This window comes from Sesamum indicum, linkage group LG1 (assembly GCF_026168435.1).
Source record: "Sesamum indicum cultivar Baizhima isolate 11 linkage group LG1, ASM2616843v1, whole genome shotgun sequence".
Taxonomy (NCBI): Eukaryota; Viridiplantae; Streptophyta; class Magnoliopsida; order Lamiales; family Pedaliaceae; genus Sesamum; species Sesamum indicum.
This window is the reverse complement of record NC_142657.1, coordinates 17391834-17414173: the sequence shown is the minus strand read 5'-3', so window position 1 is coordinate 17414173 and position 22340 is coordinate 17391834. Positions and strand designations below refer to the sequence as shown.

Sequence of the window (22340 nt, the reverse complement as noted above, 5' to 3'; positions counted from 1 at the left end):
TTACTCCTCTCTCTCAATCTTCTTCTTCTGCCCCCACATTTTTTTTATCCTGAAGAGAGTAGTCAAATATAATATTAATGATTATGTTCATATTTCAAACTGAAACACAAACAATTATGTAAAATATAAAATACCCAAAAAATGTATATTTATTTTTATAGTAGTTTTGTTTATTTATTTAGACATATTCTTCAATTTGAAATTACTAATGGATTTAATTAATTAGCATTGATATGTGAATATACAGAATGGTTTGATGAATTGTATTTTATTAAAAGAAAAATGTAAATTATGCACAACTGCATAAATCAGATGAGCAAATTGAAGAAAGTGACCTCACACAATAAGTTAACTTCCACCTTGTTCAATGGTGGCAGAAACAGAACTAATCAGACAGACTGCAGTGTTTGTAAGCAGCATGAATACTCAATGAACATGGAAAAATGACTACCACTCCAGATTTATACTAGACCAGCAGAACACTTAACTAATGATTTCTCTGTACAAAAGAGTGCTTCAACCACAAGCAACGTCGATCCAAAAATACATCTTCAGCTCCATAGAGTAATGCCAACACCCATATACTATATTATAAATCAGAAACAGCTGGAATTAGAGCATACCAGATGGCATTTGGTTCTTAATTACATCCGAGGCTGGAGAACTGAAGATGGCGATATATACAGTGGTTGAGTAGTCGGTCGGCAGGTACCGTGCTCATACTTTGTCATGTGTATTACGAATAAAGTATAGGGAAACATATGTTGGTCCCGAAAAGGGTTCAAAATTGCAAACACTAGAATCTGCATCTATATATAAGCGAGTCCCGTCATCCAGAAGCTGAAGGGATGATATGCGTCTCACTATTTGATGCCTCCAAAATTCAGAAGTCAGATGGATCTATAGCCTCCTTCCTTGCCTGCACTATACCTGTGTGGTTGATAGCAGGCAAACATTAGATCTTCAAGTTACAGCAGTTGCATGATTTGTGCTGTTTGCTCAATCCATTGGAGAGCACCGTACACCCCTCCCCTGCTGCTCCCCCCCACCCCAACCCAAATATATGAGACAATGAAACAGGGAAGTATACTGATTCCCTCCCAAAAAACTCTGAAGACATGCAATTATGATAATTTGTATGCAGGGAAATAAATATCATTCAGCATAGATGACTACCAGGATAGAGGAAGACAACTAGCAATCATCCGGGCTCAATGATGTTGGCAAATCTTTCACTTCTTTCGCATCCACACCTTCTGTTGCCGATGAGGTTTCTTCTCTTTTTGAATTGAAGGTACCTGGACTCATACGCTGGACCTCCTCTTTTGTAAGGATTAAGATCTTGCGAACCATGCCACAGAATTCTCTGTATTCAACAAGATATTTAGATAAACCACTAGAAATGAGTTGGCAATAAAATTGAACTGCACTATAATGAAGTTGAAGTAAATAAGATAAAATTTAAAAAGTTGACATATTCCAGAGATCTAGAAGGGTATCTTACTCCCATGGATCATCTCCAACAAGCATCATGTCATCCTCATCATCAGTATACACAACCAGCCAATTCTTGTTCCTTGCCTTAAGTTCACCGTTAAATTCGAAAAGGTTATCTAATTCAGAAATCAATTCATCATAATTGTCAAACTTCGCAAGATCCACCGATCTACCAAGGGCAGATCCCTGCTTGTGAACCTGAAATTATACGAATATAATTTAGAAATAAAGTAAATAATGTTGTGCCTGGATGTGAAAATTATAGTGTCCCAGATGAGAACCTTGGTACAACTCCTTGTTGAACCAGAATGACCTTTGCTTTCTCGGTCTCTAGCTACCGGCGGGAGGGTATGAAATTGCTTGTCTTGCTCACTAGTGGCAACTGGATAATCAAACACTTTTGAGCCCTTCGATAGATCAGACCTTTGATCAGATTCAATTGCAGGAGATAGATGAGAATGAACGAGATGCGGTATATGAACTGATGGCTCAATCACCACATTTCTGTGTACTGGCTCAGGCTCTATTGGTGCAGGGTTACTTATGAGGGGAATACCAAAGAGCTTGCATTTCCCTTCATTTGGCTTCATAGGGGCATGGTGCTGTGCAATCACAGACCTTGGGATCTGCTCTCTTGAATGAGCAGCTGGTGGTTGATGATATGATGAAACAGGTGGGGGCATTAACCAATTTGTTTGCTGATTTTCACCTCTAGAATCAGGAATCATGGAAAATTCTCCAAAAACATCATATCTAACATCTCCATGTGTTTGATAAGAGGTATCAGCACCTCGAACATGATTCTTCAAGCCAGAATCCATCAGATTCAGTGAGAGCCCAGATTGCATTATAGACCAGGTGTTTCCAATTGAGCTAAACTTTGCTTCACGCTCTTGTGTTTGTCGCTTATAACTTGCTTGATCAGCAGGACGCCTACTGAAATCACGGGGCGAACTAATTTTTGAACCAAAAGTTGATAATAAATCTGTGAATGATGACCGTCCTGATGGTAACCAGATATCCGACTCATTTCTTCTTAAAGCACAGTCGATCTTCCCATCATCCAATGAAGGGTTCCACAACAATGGCTTCTCAGAAGAGTCTGAATCGTTGCTATCAGCAAAACTGCCTCTCAAGGTCGATACTTCTTGACCTTGCAAGACCCTTGGAAACCCACTGGCAGGTGAAGGGTCTACTGTCATCTTAGACGAACCTATATTGCATCATCAATGGGTTAAACAGATCTGTTCAACAGCTGAATGTAACAAAATGTAGCAGTAGTAAAAGGTCCTCAAACAAAGTGAAATACAAAACATACCTTCCCTAGTAAGAACAGAACTGTCAGGTGATGTGGGCAAGGCACTTGGTCGAGGCCGTTTTGGTCTGGGCACTGGAAGTGGATTCAATGCAGGAGGAGAGAGAGCATGTTCTATTTTCCAGGGAGAAACTCTCTCAGGTCGAGGAACTGTTGAAGTTTCATCCCACCGCACCTTAAAAGTAGAATTTTGAGATAAACCTCTCGGAATAACATATAGAAAAACAATTTAAAAGAAGGTGTTGGGAGGAGAGGATCCCGACTCTTGTCAGATTCCAGAGGATTGAGGAATACCTTTAGGCATCTCCATTTGGACTCTGGCCACCTTTTCGGATCAGCATCTTCAATACCAACAATAGTGCCAGTAAACCTACAATATTAATATTAAACCAAAAATGCATAAATAATCAGCGACTGAATACATCATAAAGTTACAGATAATTCTTCTGAATGCTGAGATGTTGCCTACCTCTGCTCAGGTGCTTCTTCACCTTCGAATCTCATTTTAAATCTCATTCCTATTGAGTAATTGTTTTTAACAGACTCCATGTATTGATCATAAGGGACAATGAACTCAGCTGGGCTTGTCCTGCGACAGATATACATCAGATGGAGGATAGTCAGTACCCACAGGGACGAACATACAAAACTAATCCACTCTTCACCAACATTCACCCACTTCAATGGCCCATATACTTAAATCATATAGGTACAATATCACACATGTTTCTATATCACAAACATATATCTAAGTCGTATGTCTCTAACAATAGAAAATTCACATGCTTTCCTGTAACAAGGTTCAATACCATTCTTCATGCAGAAACACAAAGGAGCCAATTCATTAAATATGTAAAAACCAATTTAGGGGTGCAACATGAGTGAGCCGGCTCGAGCTCAAGCATAGGCATTTGTGTTCGAAAGGGAAATTATTTCTATTCTTTAGCATTTTTTTTTTTTGAGAGGGTATTCTTTTAGCATTATATATATATAGAGTATGTATTTTTATATATTTAACTAATATTCAATATTATATCAAGTTCATATTCAAAATTCACCATTGATTACAATTAAATTAATACCTCATATTTTACTTTCAGATAATAATATAATATGTTATTTTTATTTATATTATCAAATATCTATACAAAAATAAGCTTAATCAACAATTTAGTAATATTTTATATTTTTTTGTGAATAATCATTTAACATAATCATATGAACTTCACTGTTATATTTCAATATCAATTTGTAATCGCTTGTACCTGTAATTAACAAGTCCAACAACTAAATTATAATTTTTTACATTTATTTGTGCGTTATATAACTGTACTAAGATACATAATATATAATATTTCTATTTTACTGCTTTATGTTGAACTTTGGTAATTTCCATGAATTAGTTTAAAGATAATAATAATTATGATGATTGAACAATTTTATTTATTTTCATATTATATATATATAAATATATATATCTAAAATGAGATCACTGCTTGGTTTAAAAATTTCTTCTTTTTATTTTTGTATAATTGAAAGATTTACAGTTTTAAATTGCCATCATCATACCTTTAATATGTGTTTTCGTGACCATTCTCATTTTACTTTTAGAAAATTATGTTTATCTATTTATTAAAATTAACATACAATATACTCCAATTAAAAAAAAAAACTTTATATCAACAAATATATCTTTGATTTGGTATATACTGCACAATACAAAATTATGTGCAAGTATTTGGATAATTTGATGTTATACTGTATACTTTTACCAATCATGCTAATATTAAACTAACTTAGATAAATAATTAAGATATTATGAAGTCATATATTCATGACATTAAATTAAAATATTGTAGCATATGTTTTTTACACTTGTTATAATCAATATTTAATATTATATATTTCTATTAAAGAAATCAGCTCCTGCTCCCTAGACCAACTTATTTTCAGAAGTTGGTGATCCACCAAAGAGGAAGAGGGATAGACGGGGAGATCTTATCACACACCTGGGCTTGTAATACACGGTGAACATGGTTTTGGTCTGAATTGCATGCCAAGCTGTTGCGAGAACACCAAGATGCATGCTGTGGCTAGATATGACTGATGATGGAGCATTACTCTGTTGTCTCATGGCACGCCTGACTCCAACTCGCAGCTCACCATTCTCACCTCTGAAAGTGTGTAGCATCCATTTCAGGAATATAGATATTATTATGCAAATAGCTGGTGATATAGAGCAGCATCAAACCTCAAGAATATAAAGGCATCCCCAGCAACAAGCCTTTTTGAACTAACAAAGACACTCCAACCACTCTGTAGGAGGTGTCTACGCGGTTGACCTGGCATCCGGAAAATGAATAAAAAATTACCAATCAAGGATTTGCTTATGTTGCTATTTTTTATTATATCTTGGCTGTATCAAAAACGTGTTCTAATACTTGAGATCATTTCATTGAAACTAGTTTTTCTTTTAATAGTATCTTGTTACTTCAGTCAAATTCAACTTTGACCAAGAACATTATAGTTATTAATTCCAAACTTGTTTCAGAAAATCTCAATGTTTTTTAATGCAATGGCTATTCGAAAAACTAATTTCACACGTTTAACCTATTATTACTTCTCCATCCCTAATTTCTGGAAATAAAATGACAAAAATGCATATGCATCTCCGTTTGGTTCAATCAACAACAGACGCACATGGTACTTGTCATCCCAAGACATGGAAATCCAATCAATAATTGAGAACTATTGCAAATTTACCACGAAAAATGTGCCTGAATCGCCACTCATTCCCATGCAAATCTTTTGCCACCAATTCCTGGGTGGGGGGTTGCCTTGACATGTCCTGTCATAATAGAGAACAGCCTATAACAAACATCAAAAACTGACCCCAAGAGAACTCAACAAACTTTAGCTAGATTCATTCTAACCAGTGGGGGCAAACATTCATCAGCATGCCGTCTCAGCACCGAGAACCCACCATGGGTGCTTGTGTCCGATGCAGTAAGAGTTTTACAAAAAGAATGAACATGAAAATGCGGAGGCGGAGAGGGAAGTGGTTCCTTCTTTACTGCATTCTCATCTTGCTGCAATAGAAAATTTCATTCGGAAATAATCCAAGAACCATCAAACCAGAAAAGAAAACTCATACAAGTACATTAAGTACGGTGGACTAGCTTACATTAGGCTCGGGCATCAAAGTAACTTGTGCAAACACCTCATCCGTGTCCGGCTCAGCCTAATCACACAAGAAATAACAAACAAAAATAAAAATACAAAACATAGAAACCTCTGAAGCAGTATAACCATGTAGAATACACAAAACCAAGTAAATCAATAGATCATTTCCTCAAGTTTCAGTACCTTCAAGTGGACATTAACCACTCGGCAAAGAATCTTTGGAGGAAGATTATACACTGGCAACTGCTGGTCTGCACTTTGATTGGTAGATGCCTCCACCTACTCAACAAAACCCCAGAAAATATGAGCAGATAGCTAAACAAAAAACTCCTATCACTAGACGGAAAAAAACAAAAACCCTCCTCGATCAACCACATGGACAAAATTCAGTTCAACCCCCTGACACCCAAAATTGGAAGTTGGATTAATAGGAACTATTACTACCTTATATTACTCTGAGCGGTTAAATTCCCGAAACCCAAACCACCACCGACCCCCACCCAAGAAAACAGAAATAGATAAACGGAAGAAGTTAATTTACACGGAAAAAAAATAATTGAAAAGAACAAAGGGAAGACCTGTTCTATGTGGCCCTGAGGAAAATAAAAAACAAGCTCCTGTTCACGAGGCACAGTCACTAAAGGACCTGCGCAAGCCCTCCATAGCTCTGTGTATAACGCCGTCTCAGCATCCACTACAACACAAGCACACCAACAAGAGTCAATAAAAAACAGTCAAAAACAGCAAAGAAATTCTAAAAGTTACACCAAAAATACCTTTCCCGGCGCCGGAGTTTCCCTTTTCCGGTCCGGAATCACAGTCGTTGGTCTCGCTATACCCCTTGATCACCACCTCAGAAGCATCCATTTCAGACAGAGTAATCAGTAATCACTACTCAGATCTCTCATCTCCCAACCCCACAAACATATACACTCAAAACCCAGAAAACTCCACCGGGAAACAAGCAGAAAACGCGAGAAGCCAGACAATCACGCGCTTGCGGACGTAATCACGGACATAAACTTTACAAGAATTTTGAGCAAATCTTGCGAAATTCTTCAATGAAAGAACTCTTTCCCTATTGCGTATGTTCAAGTATAGCAAGTATGTCCTCAAGCATGGGGAGCCAAAGGGTATGGGAGTTCTCGCAGCAAACAAGTGATGAGAGAGAAATTCGAGAGAGAGAATGCTTTTTCATTACCAGAGGAGTCGACAAAGGGTGTCGAGTTAGTAATGATTTTTCAACCGCAGTTAATTGTTTAACCCACCACGACACTGACTGGTTTCGCTTACACCCGGTTAAATGTTAACGCCACGTTTGGGAGCTCAGTAAACTCGGTTTTCTTTCTATTTTATCTTTTGACATGTTCATGACATTTGCTAATAAATTCTCTATACCCATAATCAAACTGCAATATTCAAAACATAATAATAATTACTTAATTCAATAGAATTTTGATGCATCAAATTTTCCATTACATTTTACCAAATAAACATTTCTAGATTTATTAAACTATTTAATATATTTAAATTTAAAAATAAATCTCATATATCGACAATTCAAAACAACGAATAAGTTCCAACAGAATTTAAAAATAATAATCTATTATAAAAGCATTGATAATCATTCCTTGAAAAACTTTTTTCCTATGGGATTTTGATTTTTCTAAAATCTAAGGATAGAATTAGAAGAAAGTCCCATTAATTTGCACACATTAGTTCCTTGAATTTGATTCTGATTTTAATACTTCCAAAAATTAACATAATATAGTTCAGCTACTTATTTATTTAAAATCAAATAAAATATTATTCTTTCATGCAATTAAGATGGCCATTTAAGATGTTTATCTATACAACATAAATATTTACTCGTCGTGTATTGCTGCTTTTGCATTTTATATTAATACTAAATTATATTTTACAACTAAATAGTAACAATTAAAATTTAAGCAATTAATCCATAAATTTTCTCACAATTACAAAAACTCGACTTTATAATTATCAATTTATTATAATAGTTCTTGTATTTTTACGCTTATATTCTATATTACAAAAATACTGTCCAATTATTCTTACTAGGATATCTCTTTAATTTTAGATAGAAAAAAACGACTTTTAAAATCTTTTTTGGAAAAAAAAAAAAAAAAAAACCAATTTTGGGACAAAATAGAAGAAAACAGCTATGGAGAAAGAAAAACCAAACGAGGCCTTGCTTGGTAGACCTGAATACCCGGTAGGTGAGACTGTGCTGGGGGGAGCAGTATTAATGAGGACAAAGTTAACGGCGTGAGACGTGTGAGGGGACGAGAATGGGTTGGCAAGTAACGGCGTTTGTCTCTGACGTTAAGTGGTTTTCTTGTAGAGAGAAGTGGGCTTTGTCGTGTTACTTACAGGCATAGTAGTAGGATGGGTTTAGTGCATACACTCTACTAACCGCGGTGGGCCCTTCCTTTAACCATGGTTACTTCTACTCCTCTACTCCGGGCTTTACGTGTGCCTGGATGCTACTAATACCACGTGTGCCTTCATTACAATGTGGTCCGTTATATTGTAAATTGGTGCGTTTCACGCGCGTGTGTAAATATAATTTTTATTTTTATTACATCAATATATAATTAATAAAAATAATAGGAGAAATAAATAATTATTTAAAACTAATATATTTAATTTATTAAATGTTAATAAATAAATAATTATTAATGAAACTAATAACATTCTAATTGTGAATAATTAGGACAATTAAAAATATTTTAGACAATTATGATATACGAACTGTGGCAGTTTTTCAGAGACTCATTTCTATTAATTAAAATAAATTAAATTAATGAAAACGGTATAATTTGGTAGTCCTTTTGTTTTAGGGATTATTTAATTAGTCTAAAAAGTAAATCCTTGTATGAAAATTTCAAAATATTTATTAGGTATCAATTTAGGTAAGCTCATTTATGTGTATCAATTTATTTATTTATTTATTTTTAAAAGATATCAATTTATTTAGACTTATCATAAAAAGAAAGCAACAAAAGATCAATTAATATTGTAATTAATGCCATTAATTAATGAAGTGGATTTTTCTTTTCACCGGTAAGTTGGGTACCTAATGCCCATTATTACATTTTTTTTTTTTTACTGATTAAGTACTTCTTTATCAGTAAATATTTCTACACTCACAAATCCCATTAATACTAAAAAGAAATATGATATTTCAAAATTAAAATTATTAAAAAGTATAAAAAAATAAGAATTGGCCTTTATCACAAATATTGTAAAATTCATATTATTTATAGAAAATATCTAACTAATTATTTGTACCACAAGAAAAAAAAATAGAAAAGAAAAAGCCCTGAAAAAGCTAGGCATAGGCAACAGTTGAGAATAGGGAAAGGGGAAGTCCTCAATCAAAGAGTCCCCACCAAATTGTCCATTTGCAGTTGTGTGTGGTCTTAATGCTACAAATAGAGGAATCTCAAAATTGCCCATCTCTATCCATGCCTTTTTTTCCAAAATAATAATAATAATAAAAACACATTAACAATTTGGTCGGAATCCCAATTTATTTGGGTCATGTGCAGGTCACATAGTATTTTTTGGTCAATTTTGTGTTCAATTTGTGAAATTATTTTGGTTATAGGGTTTAATTGCAAAAATGGATTCTGCCACCTCCCTATAGTTACAAGACCAAAATTGTGATTTTTCCAAATAACAATATAAATTGATCGTAGGAACCAAAGTACGAAATAAATGGATTCTAATTGGTGAATAAGCGCTTCACATTTTGGAAAGAATGATTAATTATATGATAAATATAATCATATTTTTTAGGATTTGGATGTAATTTTCCTCCATTTATAGTCCTTTTGTGTAAAATTGTAGCTTTGGCCAAAGGCACAAGAAAAGTACCAAATAAAGCACATATAGAGGGAAGTATTTGGGACTTGACTTAACTTTTTGAAGAAAATATTGTTTTTGGAACACCTTTTTTCTAACACCTTTTGAACTTTTTTCTTTGTATATATATAAAGCAAGTCAGATAAATTTATTGTGGCTAAAAAAAGATAATAATTATCAAGTATTTTCGTAACATAAATTTGTTTGAATATTGCTCAACTCGATCATCGCATCTCGTCAACAAACTCAAATTTTAAATTCAATTCTCCATCAGATCAAATATTATAAGTTGTGAACTCGTAATACACTCATATAAAATGATGAATTTAACGTGCTCGGTAAAATTAGAAGTCAGTTAAGTTCAGCCACTGCTCGCTTATAATACACTCAAATAAATTAATAAACTTTACATCCTTATTGAAATACCGAACTACCAACATGTAGAAAATAATAATTATTATTATTATTATTTAAGTACTATATCTCTATGCTGGTGGGCCAAAATTTAATGTCATAATAGAAAATTTTAATCTAAATCAGATTTGGTAGATTATAACCAATCGCATATTATATATACACTTATTATGTGATTATGTATAGTTCAAAAATAAAGATCAATCAAATAGTAAATATAACTATAATTGCTACGTAATTCATTGGATTTAGATAAAGGGTAAACCTCTCATGAGATTTTGTATAATTACGAATACCCCTTATTATTTGAAAAATTATCAATACTCTTCTAATTTGAACGGTCGTCTAACAATTACCCTATTCTGTTAGTCCCCATAAGGTTGTTATATATTTTTATTATGAATTGATCAAAATGCCCTCGTGAACTAAAAATTAAAATTTTATTTATTTCGTAAATTTTTATGATTTTTTATTTGTTAAGTGAATTTTTTTTTTATTTTTTAAAATTTTTCATCCACTCCATCTGACTTTTTTCTTATAAGTTTTTATTTTTACTAAAAATATACAGCAAGGGTATAGTTCATAATTTCATACATCCATTTAAGAATTACATAATTTCATCAAACATCATGGAGACATTTGTATTTTTTCATAACGAAAAAGTATTTATAATTATGTCAAATCTCAGATAAGTTTGTTGTAATTTACCCTTCAATAAATAGTAAAAAGTAAGTATGGAAAATTGGCACCACCTTAATAATGGTTGTACACTGTTTAGTTGAAGCAATTATTGAGGGTTTTGTTTCAAATTCCCAAGCCAATAATAGAAGTACCTTATGTTTTTCACCATGACAAATGTTCAAAAAGGGACATTTGTCCTAAAATAAACAAGAAAAGTAAAAGCAACAAGGAAGTTTCTCAATCATTATAGGTTAGAATGTGGTAGTGAATGTAATCATCTTATGTGGACAGTTTTAAATTATTTATCTTGAAAAAATAAAAAAGAAATTTTCAAAAGAAGCAAATAATAAAATCATTTTTACTAAGAAAACTAAGGATCTAAAAACTTACAAATTTAGGGTCAAAAGAAGTAAATAATTAAATTTAAAGAAGCAAATAACCAGATTTTTTTGACTGAAAAAGAAATAAAATCAATGAGAACTTACAACTAATTTGGGGTTAAAAGAAAAAAATAAACATTTTTTTTCAATGAAAAAAATTAAAAATGAACCAAATTTACTATTTTAGGGCTAAAAGAAGCAACACACCATTTTTTTTTTTACTGAGAAACTAATATCGAGTTTGGGAATGAGTTTAATTCTATGGATTTGACCAAATTCAAGATGGGTCTCAAATTTTGCCAAACTCGATCAAAACCTGTTCTGACAATATTTTATATTTATTTTCATAAAATAAATATAACTTTCAGCATAACGATATGTTACTATGAAAAATACAATTAATTGAAAGAGAAATAAATTTTAACCAGATTTTTATGAGTTAGACTCTCTGAGTCGAGAAAAGCTTGTGGCGCAATCGCACATGCTTTTAGTCCAACCATAACAGAAGCGAGTGGGGCAGGGTGGATCCGGGTCGATGTGGATTTTAAATTTCGCCAAATTGCAGTGCACCATCCCATTGCCATCCCTACCTCTAAAGAGCGGGATGGAATATAAGGAATGTATTTAACGATAAATCGACAGACACAATTCATAATTTAAATTGACATGTATTAATATAACGAAGGGCATAATTGTGATTCTAATCCAAAAATAGATACTCAAATGACTCAGTTTATGGCTGCTGAGGTCAGTAGAGTTATAGCTATCCAATTTGGTGACGATACAAACAATTGATCACCTACCATTTTTTTCCTCGTTTTTTCATTATCTCAACTATAAATATCAATAATTAGGGTAGGGTCAATCTATAGTTAAAGTGATGTGAACATACACATTTTGAGCATTTCTATATGGGCAAGCAACACAAATTTCCATTCAAATATTAGCCTAAGTAAATGCAACGTACCACTATTCTTAATACACATAAAGACAGTCAAAATGTTAACTTTTAAATACCAACTCATTTACCTTAGCGTGACATTTTGGGTTCGATCGCAACTAATAAATTATAGAATTGGTTAATTACTCGTATCATGTGATTTGCGTATAATTAAAAAAAACAACAATCAATCGTATAATAAGTATGATAGTCTTCAACGTATCATATGATCAATTTGCATAAAATAATTTGGATAGAAATTTTCTTTTGATGCAAAAAAAAAAAAAAAAGATAGATTTTATGGGCTTGAAATTAATAATGTTACTTTTTGTCATTGAGAATGCAATAGAGCCATTTTGGGGCAAACATGGAAAACTAGGGTTCATAATTGGGGAAATAAATGTATCCACTCTCCTTCATTACCCTAATAATTGAGTAGTCTATAGTCTATACTTTCCCACCAAATTCTAGATCTTCATCCCACATAGGAAAGAATTTCAAATAACTTCAAATTTATATAAATTTAAAAATATTTATTACTTGAACGTTAGTTAATTAATTAAAGTATGAATTTCATAATATAATTAAAATTTTATGCAGATAACTATAATTTATTATTATAATATTTGAAACTTATATTTAAAAAGGTGATATAATTCGATTTTCTGAAGTTAAGAGATCGACAAAATACTTGTCCCTATAGGTAAAATTTACAACTTTATCCTTATTTTTTCTTAATGATAGTATGGTCTTATTTACCTTTATTTATAATGACCGGAGACTTACAATTATACGTAATAATTCTTAAGAATAAATCATTAGAACTAAAAATTACTTAGTGATGTAGCAATTTATGAAATTTAGATGGAGAAACAAGATGAGAAAAGGACAATTAAGGAAAACAACATGGAAAATTCCAGTGAAACCCTTCAAATATGCCTTCAAAATTAACGAGGAGGTGTCAGCTGAAACATCAATTTCCGAATGAGGGATGAGAATAGTAAATAGTCAAACTAAAAGGACCTGAATGTGATTACTTGGAAAACATGGTTGAGGGAAAATAAAATGAGGTGAGTCCACGTAGGTCATAAAACAGTGGAGGGATCAGCACCGTGAAGCGAAGAAAGCATCAACGTCGGAGGTTGGTGGTTTTTATTAACTTTCGCATATTTTAAGTGGGCCCACCCATTTTGTTTCCAAATTAGAGGACATTAATCTGGTGATGTGGGGTCCAGATTAGCCTGCTTCCTTTCTACATAACACCAGTCAGTTCCCTAATCTTACCCCGAACCCCCCCCCCCCCCCCGGGGTGGCCAAAGCAAATAAAATTGAAGTAAATAAATAAATAATTCATTTATGTGGATATGTATATATATCTATGATTCTATTCTCATAATAACTCTTCATTTGTTTGTTTTGTTTTAATGTACTTCACCAATTTTGAATATCCAAATATAATAAATAATGTATTAAATCGTATCGATTGATATATATATATATACGTGCAAGTTTAGAATTTTAGAAATTTAAGATTTATTTCTGGTGTAATTTAAATAGTAAATATTGATAACTAAAAATTATACCACTTAATAAACTAGGGCTCAATTCAACTATAGAGGTTGGTCGGAAAACCTCTTGACTCTTCCTTACAACATTGTTTGGGTCAAAAATCAATCTATCGATTTTCACCACCTGAATAATATTCAAAATCTACTGTAAATGAAAAATATTTAATTTAAATCCCATGTTATAACCCTTATATTCTCAACTATTAGTCCCTTTCAACCCAAAAAAGAAAAAAAAAATGTTTTCCCATTTAATGAGAAGGGAAATTCCTTAGATTGGTGTGACCAATTCAAAATTGATGTCTAGTGACATATTACAAAGTCAAGAAATACTTGAACTTTGATTATTGGTTGGATCCATTTTATTTTTCACCCAATTGGGACCAAAATATATATGAAATAATAAACAACTAAGCATGCCAAAATTGCATGCTTTATTTTCTTTGAAATATATGTTATATATACTAACCGTCGTACAATATCGTTTTTGTGTGCATATATTAAATAATTTTAAAATTTTAAAAACAAATTAAAAAAATTAAAACCAATTTAAGAGTATACAATAAAAAAGTTGTATGATAATATTATTGATTGCTATTTGTGAATGAAAATGTATATGTATTTTTTTTATATTAGTATATATATATATATACACGATGTATTTTTCAAGTTTATTCAAAGTTTCCACCTCATCATCTTATTCTAATGGGGGTTGTCGTGGACCAACGGCGTTACGTGGCTTGAAAGAAAATTTCACGTGGAATTTGAAGCCCATCGTTATTTGACAAGTTTACTGCCTTCATCAATTCCTTGGGCAGGGTAACGTTGATGAGTTTGGGCCCGTACACGTGGCATGTGATGATAGTGTTTTCGACGAGGTGAATTTTTTTGTACATCACTTTTTGGAGGTTGTGACTCATGATTAGTTGAGTCGTTGAAACTGCCAAGCCAATGTCACTTATGCGATTTGCTTCCCCTTCTTTTTTTATTGTGTGTAAGAGAAAGTAATATTAACGCACCAAATACTCAACTTATATATATATATATATATCATGAAATTCTCACGAATATATAAAAAAAGTTATAGTATAAGATAAAAGAGGAAGACACAAACATAGTGTAAGGCGATGAGAAAGAAATAAATTTGTGAAAAAAAAAGAAATATGGAGTGAGGTAGGAAAGTAAAAATAAATGGAGTGAGTTTATTAAAAATATAAAAAATTGTGAGAAAGAAAAACATGAAAAAAATGAGAGAAAAATATAGAGTAGTGCGTTGAGAGGAAAAAATTACAATTATGTAATTATTAACAAATATTAAAATTATTATTCTGACCAGCTTTTTAAAAGGAAGAACTGAATTAAAGGGTAAATTTAGATATTCAAAAGTTGGTATGCTAAAAGGATTTTCTTATATAATATTATAGATATATTTAAAAAAAACTTATTGTTTATAATTTTTTAATAAAAAATGATTATGTTAATATACTTACAAACATGATTTTGAGCTAGTTTACGACGGGTTATGGACAAGATTTGAGATCAGCTCCGAACCCAAACCCAATAAATTAAATCAAAAGACGCTCCATTCTCGACAGGGCGGCTGGACCAGTCATCCTATTCCCACCAAATATTTATATACGAAATCGATCTCTTTTTATTTTTTTTTCTAAAAAAAGTCAAATTTTTAATCGCTAAACCACAAAATTTAATGTCTTTAATCATAATAAGAATCTACCTTATCTTATTAATTTTAATAACGTAAGATGATATTATGTAGACTTATGCTTAATTATAACTACTAGACCAAAATATTATCGACAAAATTACAATATAACTTGTGATTTGGATTATGAAGCTATATCTATATATATATATATATACATATGACCATGACAACAAAGACATATGCAAGAATATGCTCGTCAAAAGATCAGTTGTTAAGTACAAGAATTCATTTAACATGAGGACAACCTCAAACAACGTGATTTATCAAGTTTAGGTCAAGAGTTACGTCAACAAACATCGTGACAAGTACTTTTTCTCATAAAATAAACCCATCAACTATCATCGATTCGTCCGACAACCCATGTTTAAGGATAATAATTAGCACTAATTTGGAGTGGCTAATTAGGTGATCAGTCGGGAAAAATGGACAAATTCATATTACATTTGGTATTTTGTGTACAGAAAATTTAGATGATTATCATATACTTTTCTTTTTTAGAAAATTAGTCGTCAACTCATACGATTCCTAGAGCATATAAAAAAGAATTAAAAATGTAAAATGGAGAGAAAAAAGAAATAATCATAGTGTGAGGGAAGGAAAAAGACAAAGAAACGTGATGTGACAAAAGAAAAATTATAATTATAAAATTATTAACAGATATTGAAATCACTATACTGATCAAATTTTCTTTTAAAAGAATAAATAAAATTAAGGATAAATATAACTACTTAAAAATTAGTACGATAAAATTTTTCTTTCATCTACACTGATATAAAAAGCAAAATCCTTCCACACTCACAAGCGATGCTTAATGACACCACCGCACTAATTTTTTGTAAAGTAAAAAATACCCTTTATAATAAAACAACTAACTTATTCAACTTTTAAAAATTTATATTAATTGATAAATTATTATTATTATTTTATTAATATAAATATACCAATATATATATTTTACTCTTATTTATAATATAATTTAAAATATAAAAAAATTATTATATACACATAACAATGACGTGCCACAATAGCTAATAATATATGGTATATTGCATAATGAGTGCAGGCGCGTGAATGGGATTGGGGAGTGAGAGAGGTGTCCCCCTTATCCTATCCGCTGTCCCTATTAACCAACATCATTAATTGTAATTATGGATTTAATAATATGTGGTTTAGGATAAAGTTAAGGTTAAGACGAGGCTTGCACGTCTACTTTAACCCACACAAGTTCTTACTACTAATAAATTTGATCCTATCCTAACATTCTGGACTAACCTCCAAAAATAAATTAATATTTGTTTTTAAAGTCAGACTGCATCCTAATCCTATACAGAAAATAGTATAATTATGTGATTTTTATATATATAGTTCTTGCTAAGAAAGCTAAAATTAGATGCTAATTCTATATTTATATATATATAGAGAATTAAATTAAAAGATTGGTCCCATTACATTTAATTGATTTAAAATTCCAAGGGATATATGCCCATATTATTTTATACCATATATATGGATGCCTATTGGTCAATTTTGTTTAATGATTCTTATTCTATGTTTTTTATTCCTAATTTTCACAATATTCTGCCATCCAAATCCGAATCACACACATGCCTGAAAATTTTAATCAAACTACGTGATATTCGATCTAAATTCAATTGATTCGATAATTTTAACTAATCGGATCTTGAACTTAATTTTCACTTTATAAGTTTTCAAACTCGGCTCGAGCACAACACAAGTTTAATGCAACTAAAAGTCGTTCGAGTTCGATTCAATTATTAATCAAATTGAATTTAAATATATTTTTAATTCAATAATAATTTAAATAAATATGAAAAATAGTGCTTTGTTGTAGGTTAAATGATTTTATGTTTAATAATTTTGAAATGATAATGAATAGTGATGATCATATTGTACCATGAAAAGCAGATAACTATATATTTATTTATTTGTTTGTTTATATTATTCTTATTTTCTCTCGTGCTCTATTGCTTGAAGAAAAAATAAACAAAATATATAAGTTTATTTATTTATTTGTATTAATGTTATTCTTATTATGACACTACTTGTCCTTATGAAAAATCTTTTTCCCATTATAAAATCCAAAAATTATACTAGGTCGCAAAAATATTAAATAAATAAATTGTGCATCAATCATATTATATTTAGGGATAATCCAACATCCTCCCTTAAAATTTGATGTAATTACACGTGGATTTTATATGGTTTGATAATTTACATCTACTACTCCTAATGTTCGTTTTTACTTGATAAATAGATCGCTTTATTAGTCAAAATTTTCACACGTTAATGCATGTGAGGAGGTATATTTTCACCCTTATAAGGGTAGTTTTGGTCATAAAAGATATGTTTGTCTTACAATAAATCAATAATAAGCCAACTTGAGGTAAATAAGGATTTGAGTTCAAGTTTTTTTGCAAATATAAGCAAATCCAATACAGAAACAAATATCGATATTAGATGTGATTTTTCAAACCTCACGGTTTTATATGTAACTACACTAAAATTTAAAAGAAAACAGTATAATTATCCATATTATACTTATTATATAATTCAAAGAACTAAAATTTATACGGGTAATAAATACTATTGTACAAGAATCAAGTATTAACTAAGGAAGCAGCAGTTGAGGAGGTATACCTATTCAAAGAGATTTGGTTAATTCCACAATATTTGGACCACACTCTCTCCCCTAATTCCTAAGATAATCTTAAATAATAAAACTGCTGATAACTTATTATAATTACTCTAATTTCAATATAAAATGTTATCATAATGTTTGAACACTTAAAGCTGTCGGAAACTTTGTGGTATCATTTGTTTTCCGATGGCCTAACCTATGACTCCTTCCTCCCTCCTGCTGTCTGCAAATTTTTAAATAATGTTTTTTAATAGTCAACAACAGAATAGACCCTATTAATTAGAGTCTTTTTTTTTTTTTTTATATAAAAAAATCAGAGCGTCTGTTGCATCGGAATAAAGTATAATAATTTGGATACATTACGAAAAAATTAATTTTTTATTACATTATAAATGACACAGCTCAGAACTCGTAATACGTTAATATTATTAACCACAGTCAAACATAATTAATATAAAAAAACTTTAATTATTATGATTAAAATATTTATTATGATTTTAGCTATGGTTAATGTTTTGACTCCAATAATAGTTAATGGCTGTTTCGGGGTAGTGAATAATTTATATTCATCATGTTTTTTTTTTTTTAGCTATAATAATTAATTGGAACAGAAAAGATATATTTATTCTGGTGGTAAATTATGTTGACATCCTCTAAAATTAAGTCTAATTACACAAATACTTTAAAACTTTTTGTAAAAATTTCAAGTTCATCCACTAATCGGGTGTCAGTGCATTCACTTCAAGGGACGTATTTGTAAAATTTTACCTTTGAATAGGAAATGTATTTATAATTATCATTTAATATGGGAATAATTTGATGCTAAGACCAAAATAGCAAAGGCCTGCTTTATTTATTAAGACCAATTGTGTTTTTGTAGTCTAACAATCGAACGTGCGATGGTCCAAAGAACGACCACTTTTGTTTCTTCTGTTGGATTATTATTTCAATATAATGTATAGTTTTTTTCTTTTTCTCTTTGGGATTTGCCTCAATTTTACGATAAATAAATGACATGATAATTAATTGCGTCGGAAGTGCATATAATATTTTTTTAAAAAATATTTTTTTAATTTTTAGAAATTTTTTAATTAAATATAATTTTAAAAGTGATTATTAAAAAATGGGCCAAATGATATTAAAAATAATTATGTTTGCACTCAAAGTGTAGATTTGACTTACTCAATCATAAAAACAGACGTTCAGTATGATTGATACTTGAAATTAAGAACGTAATAAGATGGACTTAATGGGTTCGACCATCGGATCAGGGGTTCAAAACAAATAAACTCCCAATTCTATAAGAATCTTCACAAGCTGGATTTGAATTACGATATACCTTAATTTTCTCCACAAGTCCAATAATAATTTCACATTGAATAAATTGAAGATTAAAAGTATCATAAAACGGGTCTAACAGGTGCAACCCATTACAAAATGGTCGAGCCTCAATATCCCGATGGATTTGTGTTCTAATCAACCTTATCGTACCCGATCATCATCATTTCTACTTGACACATGATGCTTGTGATTTTTTATTTTTTCACGAGAGTAATTTTAAAAAATATACATATACAAAAAGTGTACAAAAGCATTGTATCTTCCCAATCAATATTGTCCATTGAATAGGTAGGACATGGAACGCATGTCCCTAAAATAGTCAAAATTGTACAACTTTTAAGCACAAGTGTGTGACCACTAGCCATTGTTACCATTAGCAATCAAGAAATTGATGAGGGCCATGAACATGTTTTGCTAGAATACTACAAACTTTGATACTATGTAACAAGAAAATGAGATGTCCAAGAAGACATGCATGTTATAAACATGCTTAGGAGTGTCCTTGCAGTTGGTATAGGATAATATTGAATCAAATTTGTGTTCGACTAAAATTCTGGTTCACTGTGATAAAGTTAGTATTTGAACCATACACTCACAGAATATATTATCAGGAATGATTTGGCTGAATATCTAAAAAATTCTCAAATGTTCGAGTCAATGAAGTCGAGTATGAGTGAGTTAAAAAAGTAGAATAAGCAACGGTAAAAAGCCCATATCCAATAACTTAAAGATGAGATACTGAAATATATAAGATGCCCATTTGGACCAATCACATTGAAGTGAGGTGGATAAATGAGACTTGTGGATCTATCTGCAGATCAACAGTCCAGAAGGCTTACCTAGATCATATGCATGTAGACAAGCTTGGGAGTGACGACAATCCGTACAAAGGCTAAAGAACAACAAATAATAGCAAAAATATTATAATTGGCAACTTATAATTGAAATACATACACTAATATTGTTTAATTGGACCAATCACATTAAACTGAGATGGAAAAATAAAAGTGTAAATTACATTGACATTTCTTGAGATTATTAGGCCCAAATACATAAATATCTTTTATCTTTTGTAAAAAGTATGTAAATTAATCTTATATTATTTTGATATTCTTGTTGTTGCTAGGGATGTAATTGTATTTTCAGTATAATGAGACGGACCCCACATTAGGGAGCTATTTGCAAAGATGACAAATAACCGAGCAACATATAATCTTGTACATGGATTGTCTTATGTCTAGATATTGTTGTCTTGTCACATTTTCAACATCTACATGCCACTATATAATTCGTCAATTATCCAATTTATTGTTTTGTTTTTTTCTTGACACTGCCCAACATAAAGTTTTATTTCTTAAGTGATTTTTTTTAATAAAAAAACTACCATGTGGATTAAAATAAGAAATAAAAGAGATTTATGAGAAATATATATGGTTCATTCATTCCTTGGGGTAAATTACGTTGATAATCTTTGAGTTAAGTCCAAATACATAAATAATTTTTATTCTTTGCAAAATTACTAGTACACCTCTTGGGTTTTAATTGTGATAAAATTTTGCACAAAAAAGGACATTTGTGACCATTTTTAACCAAAAAACAACTAAAACCTAATAACTAGCATAACAATAATAAAAAAGTAACTGCACATACATATTTACCTTTATTATATTTCCGAATAATTGCAAAATTGCCCCCATGCAGGATCGAACTACAGACCTTCAGTTTACAAGACTGACGCTCTACCACTGAGCTATAGGGGCTTTGCTTTTAACATTTTAAAATGCACAACCATGAACCGAGACAAGCATTGGTGCAGAGCTGCAGACTGCGACCTAATAATGGTCCCAAGAAAAACAAATAAAAGTAATTGTTTGGTGAATTTTTAAAATTATTCTCAAAAACTTCTCTTCCAAATATTTAGGAGGGTATATGTACACAACAAATGTTATTTAGGAGTGTTGGTTCAATTTTATCAAATCAAAATTTCAATACGTCAAATTGACGTAATGAATATATAATATTGAATCGAATTTCTTTATTTGTTCCGATAAAAATTAAAAAAAATTGATCCGATTATGTATTTTATTTATCATAACTCGTATTTTTTAATCATAAAATATTATTAAATTTCTGCGTTTCATTTTAATATTTATCAACCACCTCTAATACCAACATTATTTGTGGAATAGGAGATGCAACACCATTTTATTATATAAGATTGAACTGAATTGTGGTTCAATCATTTAAATTCCATCTTCTTGTTAAGCGATGCAATTATATAAAGTAGTATATATATGCTATTTATATATTTACGAAATTTATCAATATATATATATTATTATATTATAATTGGTGGCGACTGCATTGATGTTATGGTCTGGCAGGTACTTTTGTTTATTTTTAATTTTCTCATCCATTTTTTGTTTTCCTTCGATATTATATTAGCATCTTTTATCAACAGTATTATATAAATTCAATATGTATATTTTATATTATTATATATATATTAAGTATTTTGTTATCAATAAACAAAATACATATTTGTAATAATTCTTTAAAAAAAAATATGCACATATATAGAGTGTGTTAATATAAAAAAAGATAAATTATAAGTGATTCCTCTGACGTTTTTCTTAATTACAAATACCTTTGGTTGTTTAAAATTAAATACTTCTGAAATTATAAATATTCTAACAAATACACTCCTATAATAAGTTGTCAACAAAGAGTATTTATTAGAGTATTTGTAAT

The 22340-nt window shown here is 30.8% G+C and overlaps 1 protein-coding gene and 1 non-coding gene across 2 annotated transcripts; both read right to left on the bottom strand.

The window, feature by feature from the left end:
• Nucleotides 1-321: 321 nt before the first annotated feature.
• Nucleotides 322-7213, bottom strand: LOC105165663 (auxin response factor 2A). Its single transcript, XM_011084747.3, has 15 exons — nucleotides 6772-7213; nucleotides 6574-6689; nucleotides 6179-6274; nucleotides 5997-6053; nucleotides 5746-5901; nucleotides 5576-5660; nucleotides 5064-5154; nucleotides 4822-4986; nucleotides 3282-3401; nucleotides 3107-3182; nucleotides 2816-2987; nucleotides 1779-2710; nucleotides 1505-1695; nucleotides 1177-1366; nucleotides 322-930 (listed from the first exon to the last, which is right to left on the bottom strand). The coding sequence occupies exons 1-14, from the start codon at nucleotides 6860-6862 to the stop codon at nucleotides 1195-1197; spliced, it is 2520 nt and encodes an 839-aa protein (XP_011083049.1). The 5' UTR covers nucleotides 6863-7213; the 3' UTR covers nucleotides 322-930; nucleotides 1177-1194.
• A 14064-nt stretch (nucleotides 7214-21277) lies between these two features.
• Nucleotides 21278-21349, bottom strand: TRNAT-UGU (transfer RNA threonine (anticodon UGU)). The gene has a single exon. It is a non-coding gene; the product is annotated as a tRNA-Thr (tRNA).
• Nucleotides 21350-22340: the final 991 nt, after the last annotated feature.

Coding starts and splice junctions, on each gene's coding strand:
- LOC105165663 (XM_011084747.3), bottom strand. CDS start 6,862: ATGGATGCTTCTGAGGTGGTGATCAAGGGGTATAGCGAGACCAACGAC. Junction 5,661..5,745: donor ATGAATGTTTGCCCCCACTG/GTTAGAATGAAT, acceptor CTATTATGACAG/GACATGTCAAGGCAACCCCC. Junction 1,696..1,778: donor CAACAAGGAGTTGTACCAAG/GTTCTCATCTGG, acceptor GTATAATTTCAG/GTTCACAAGCAGGGATCTGC.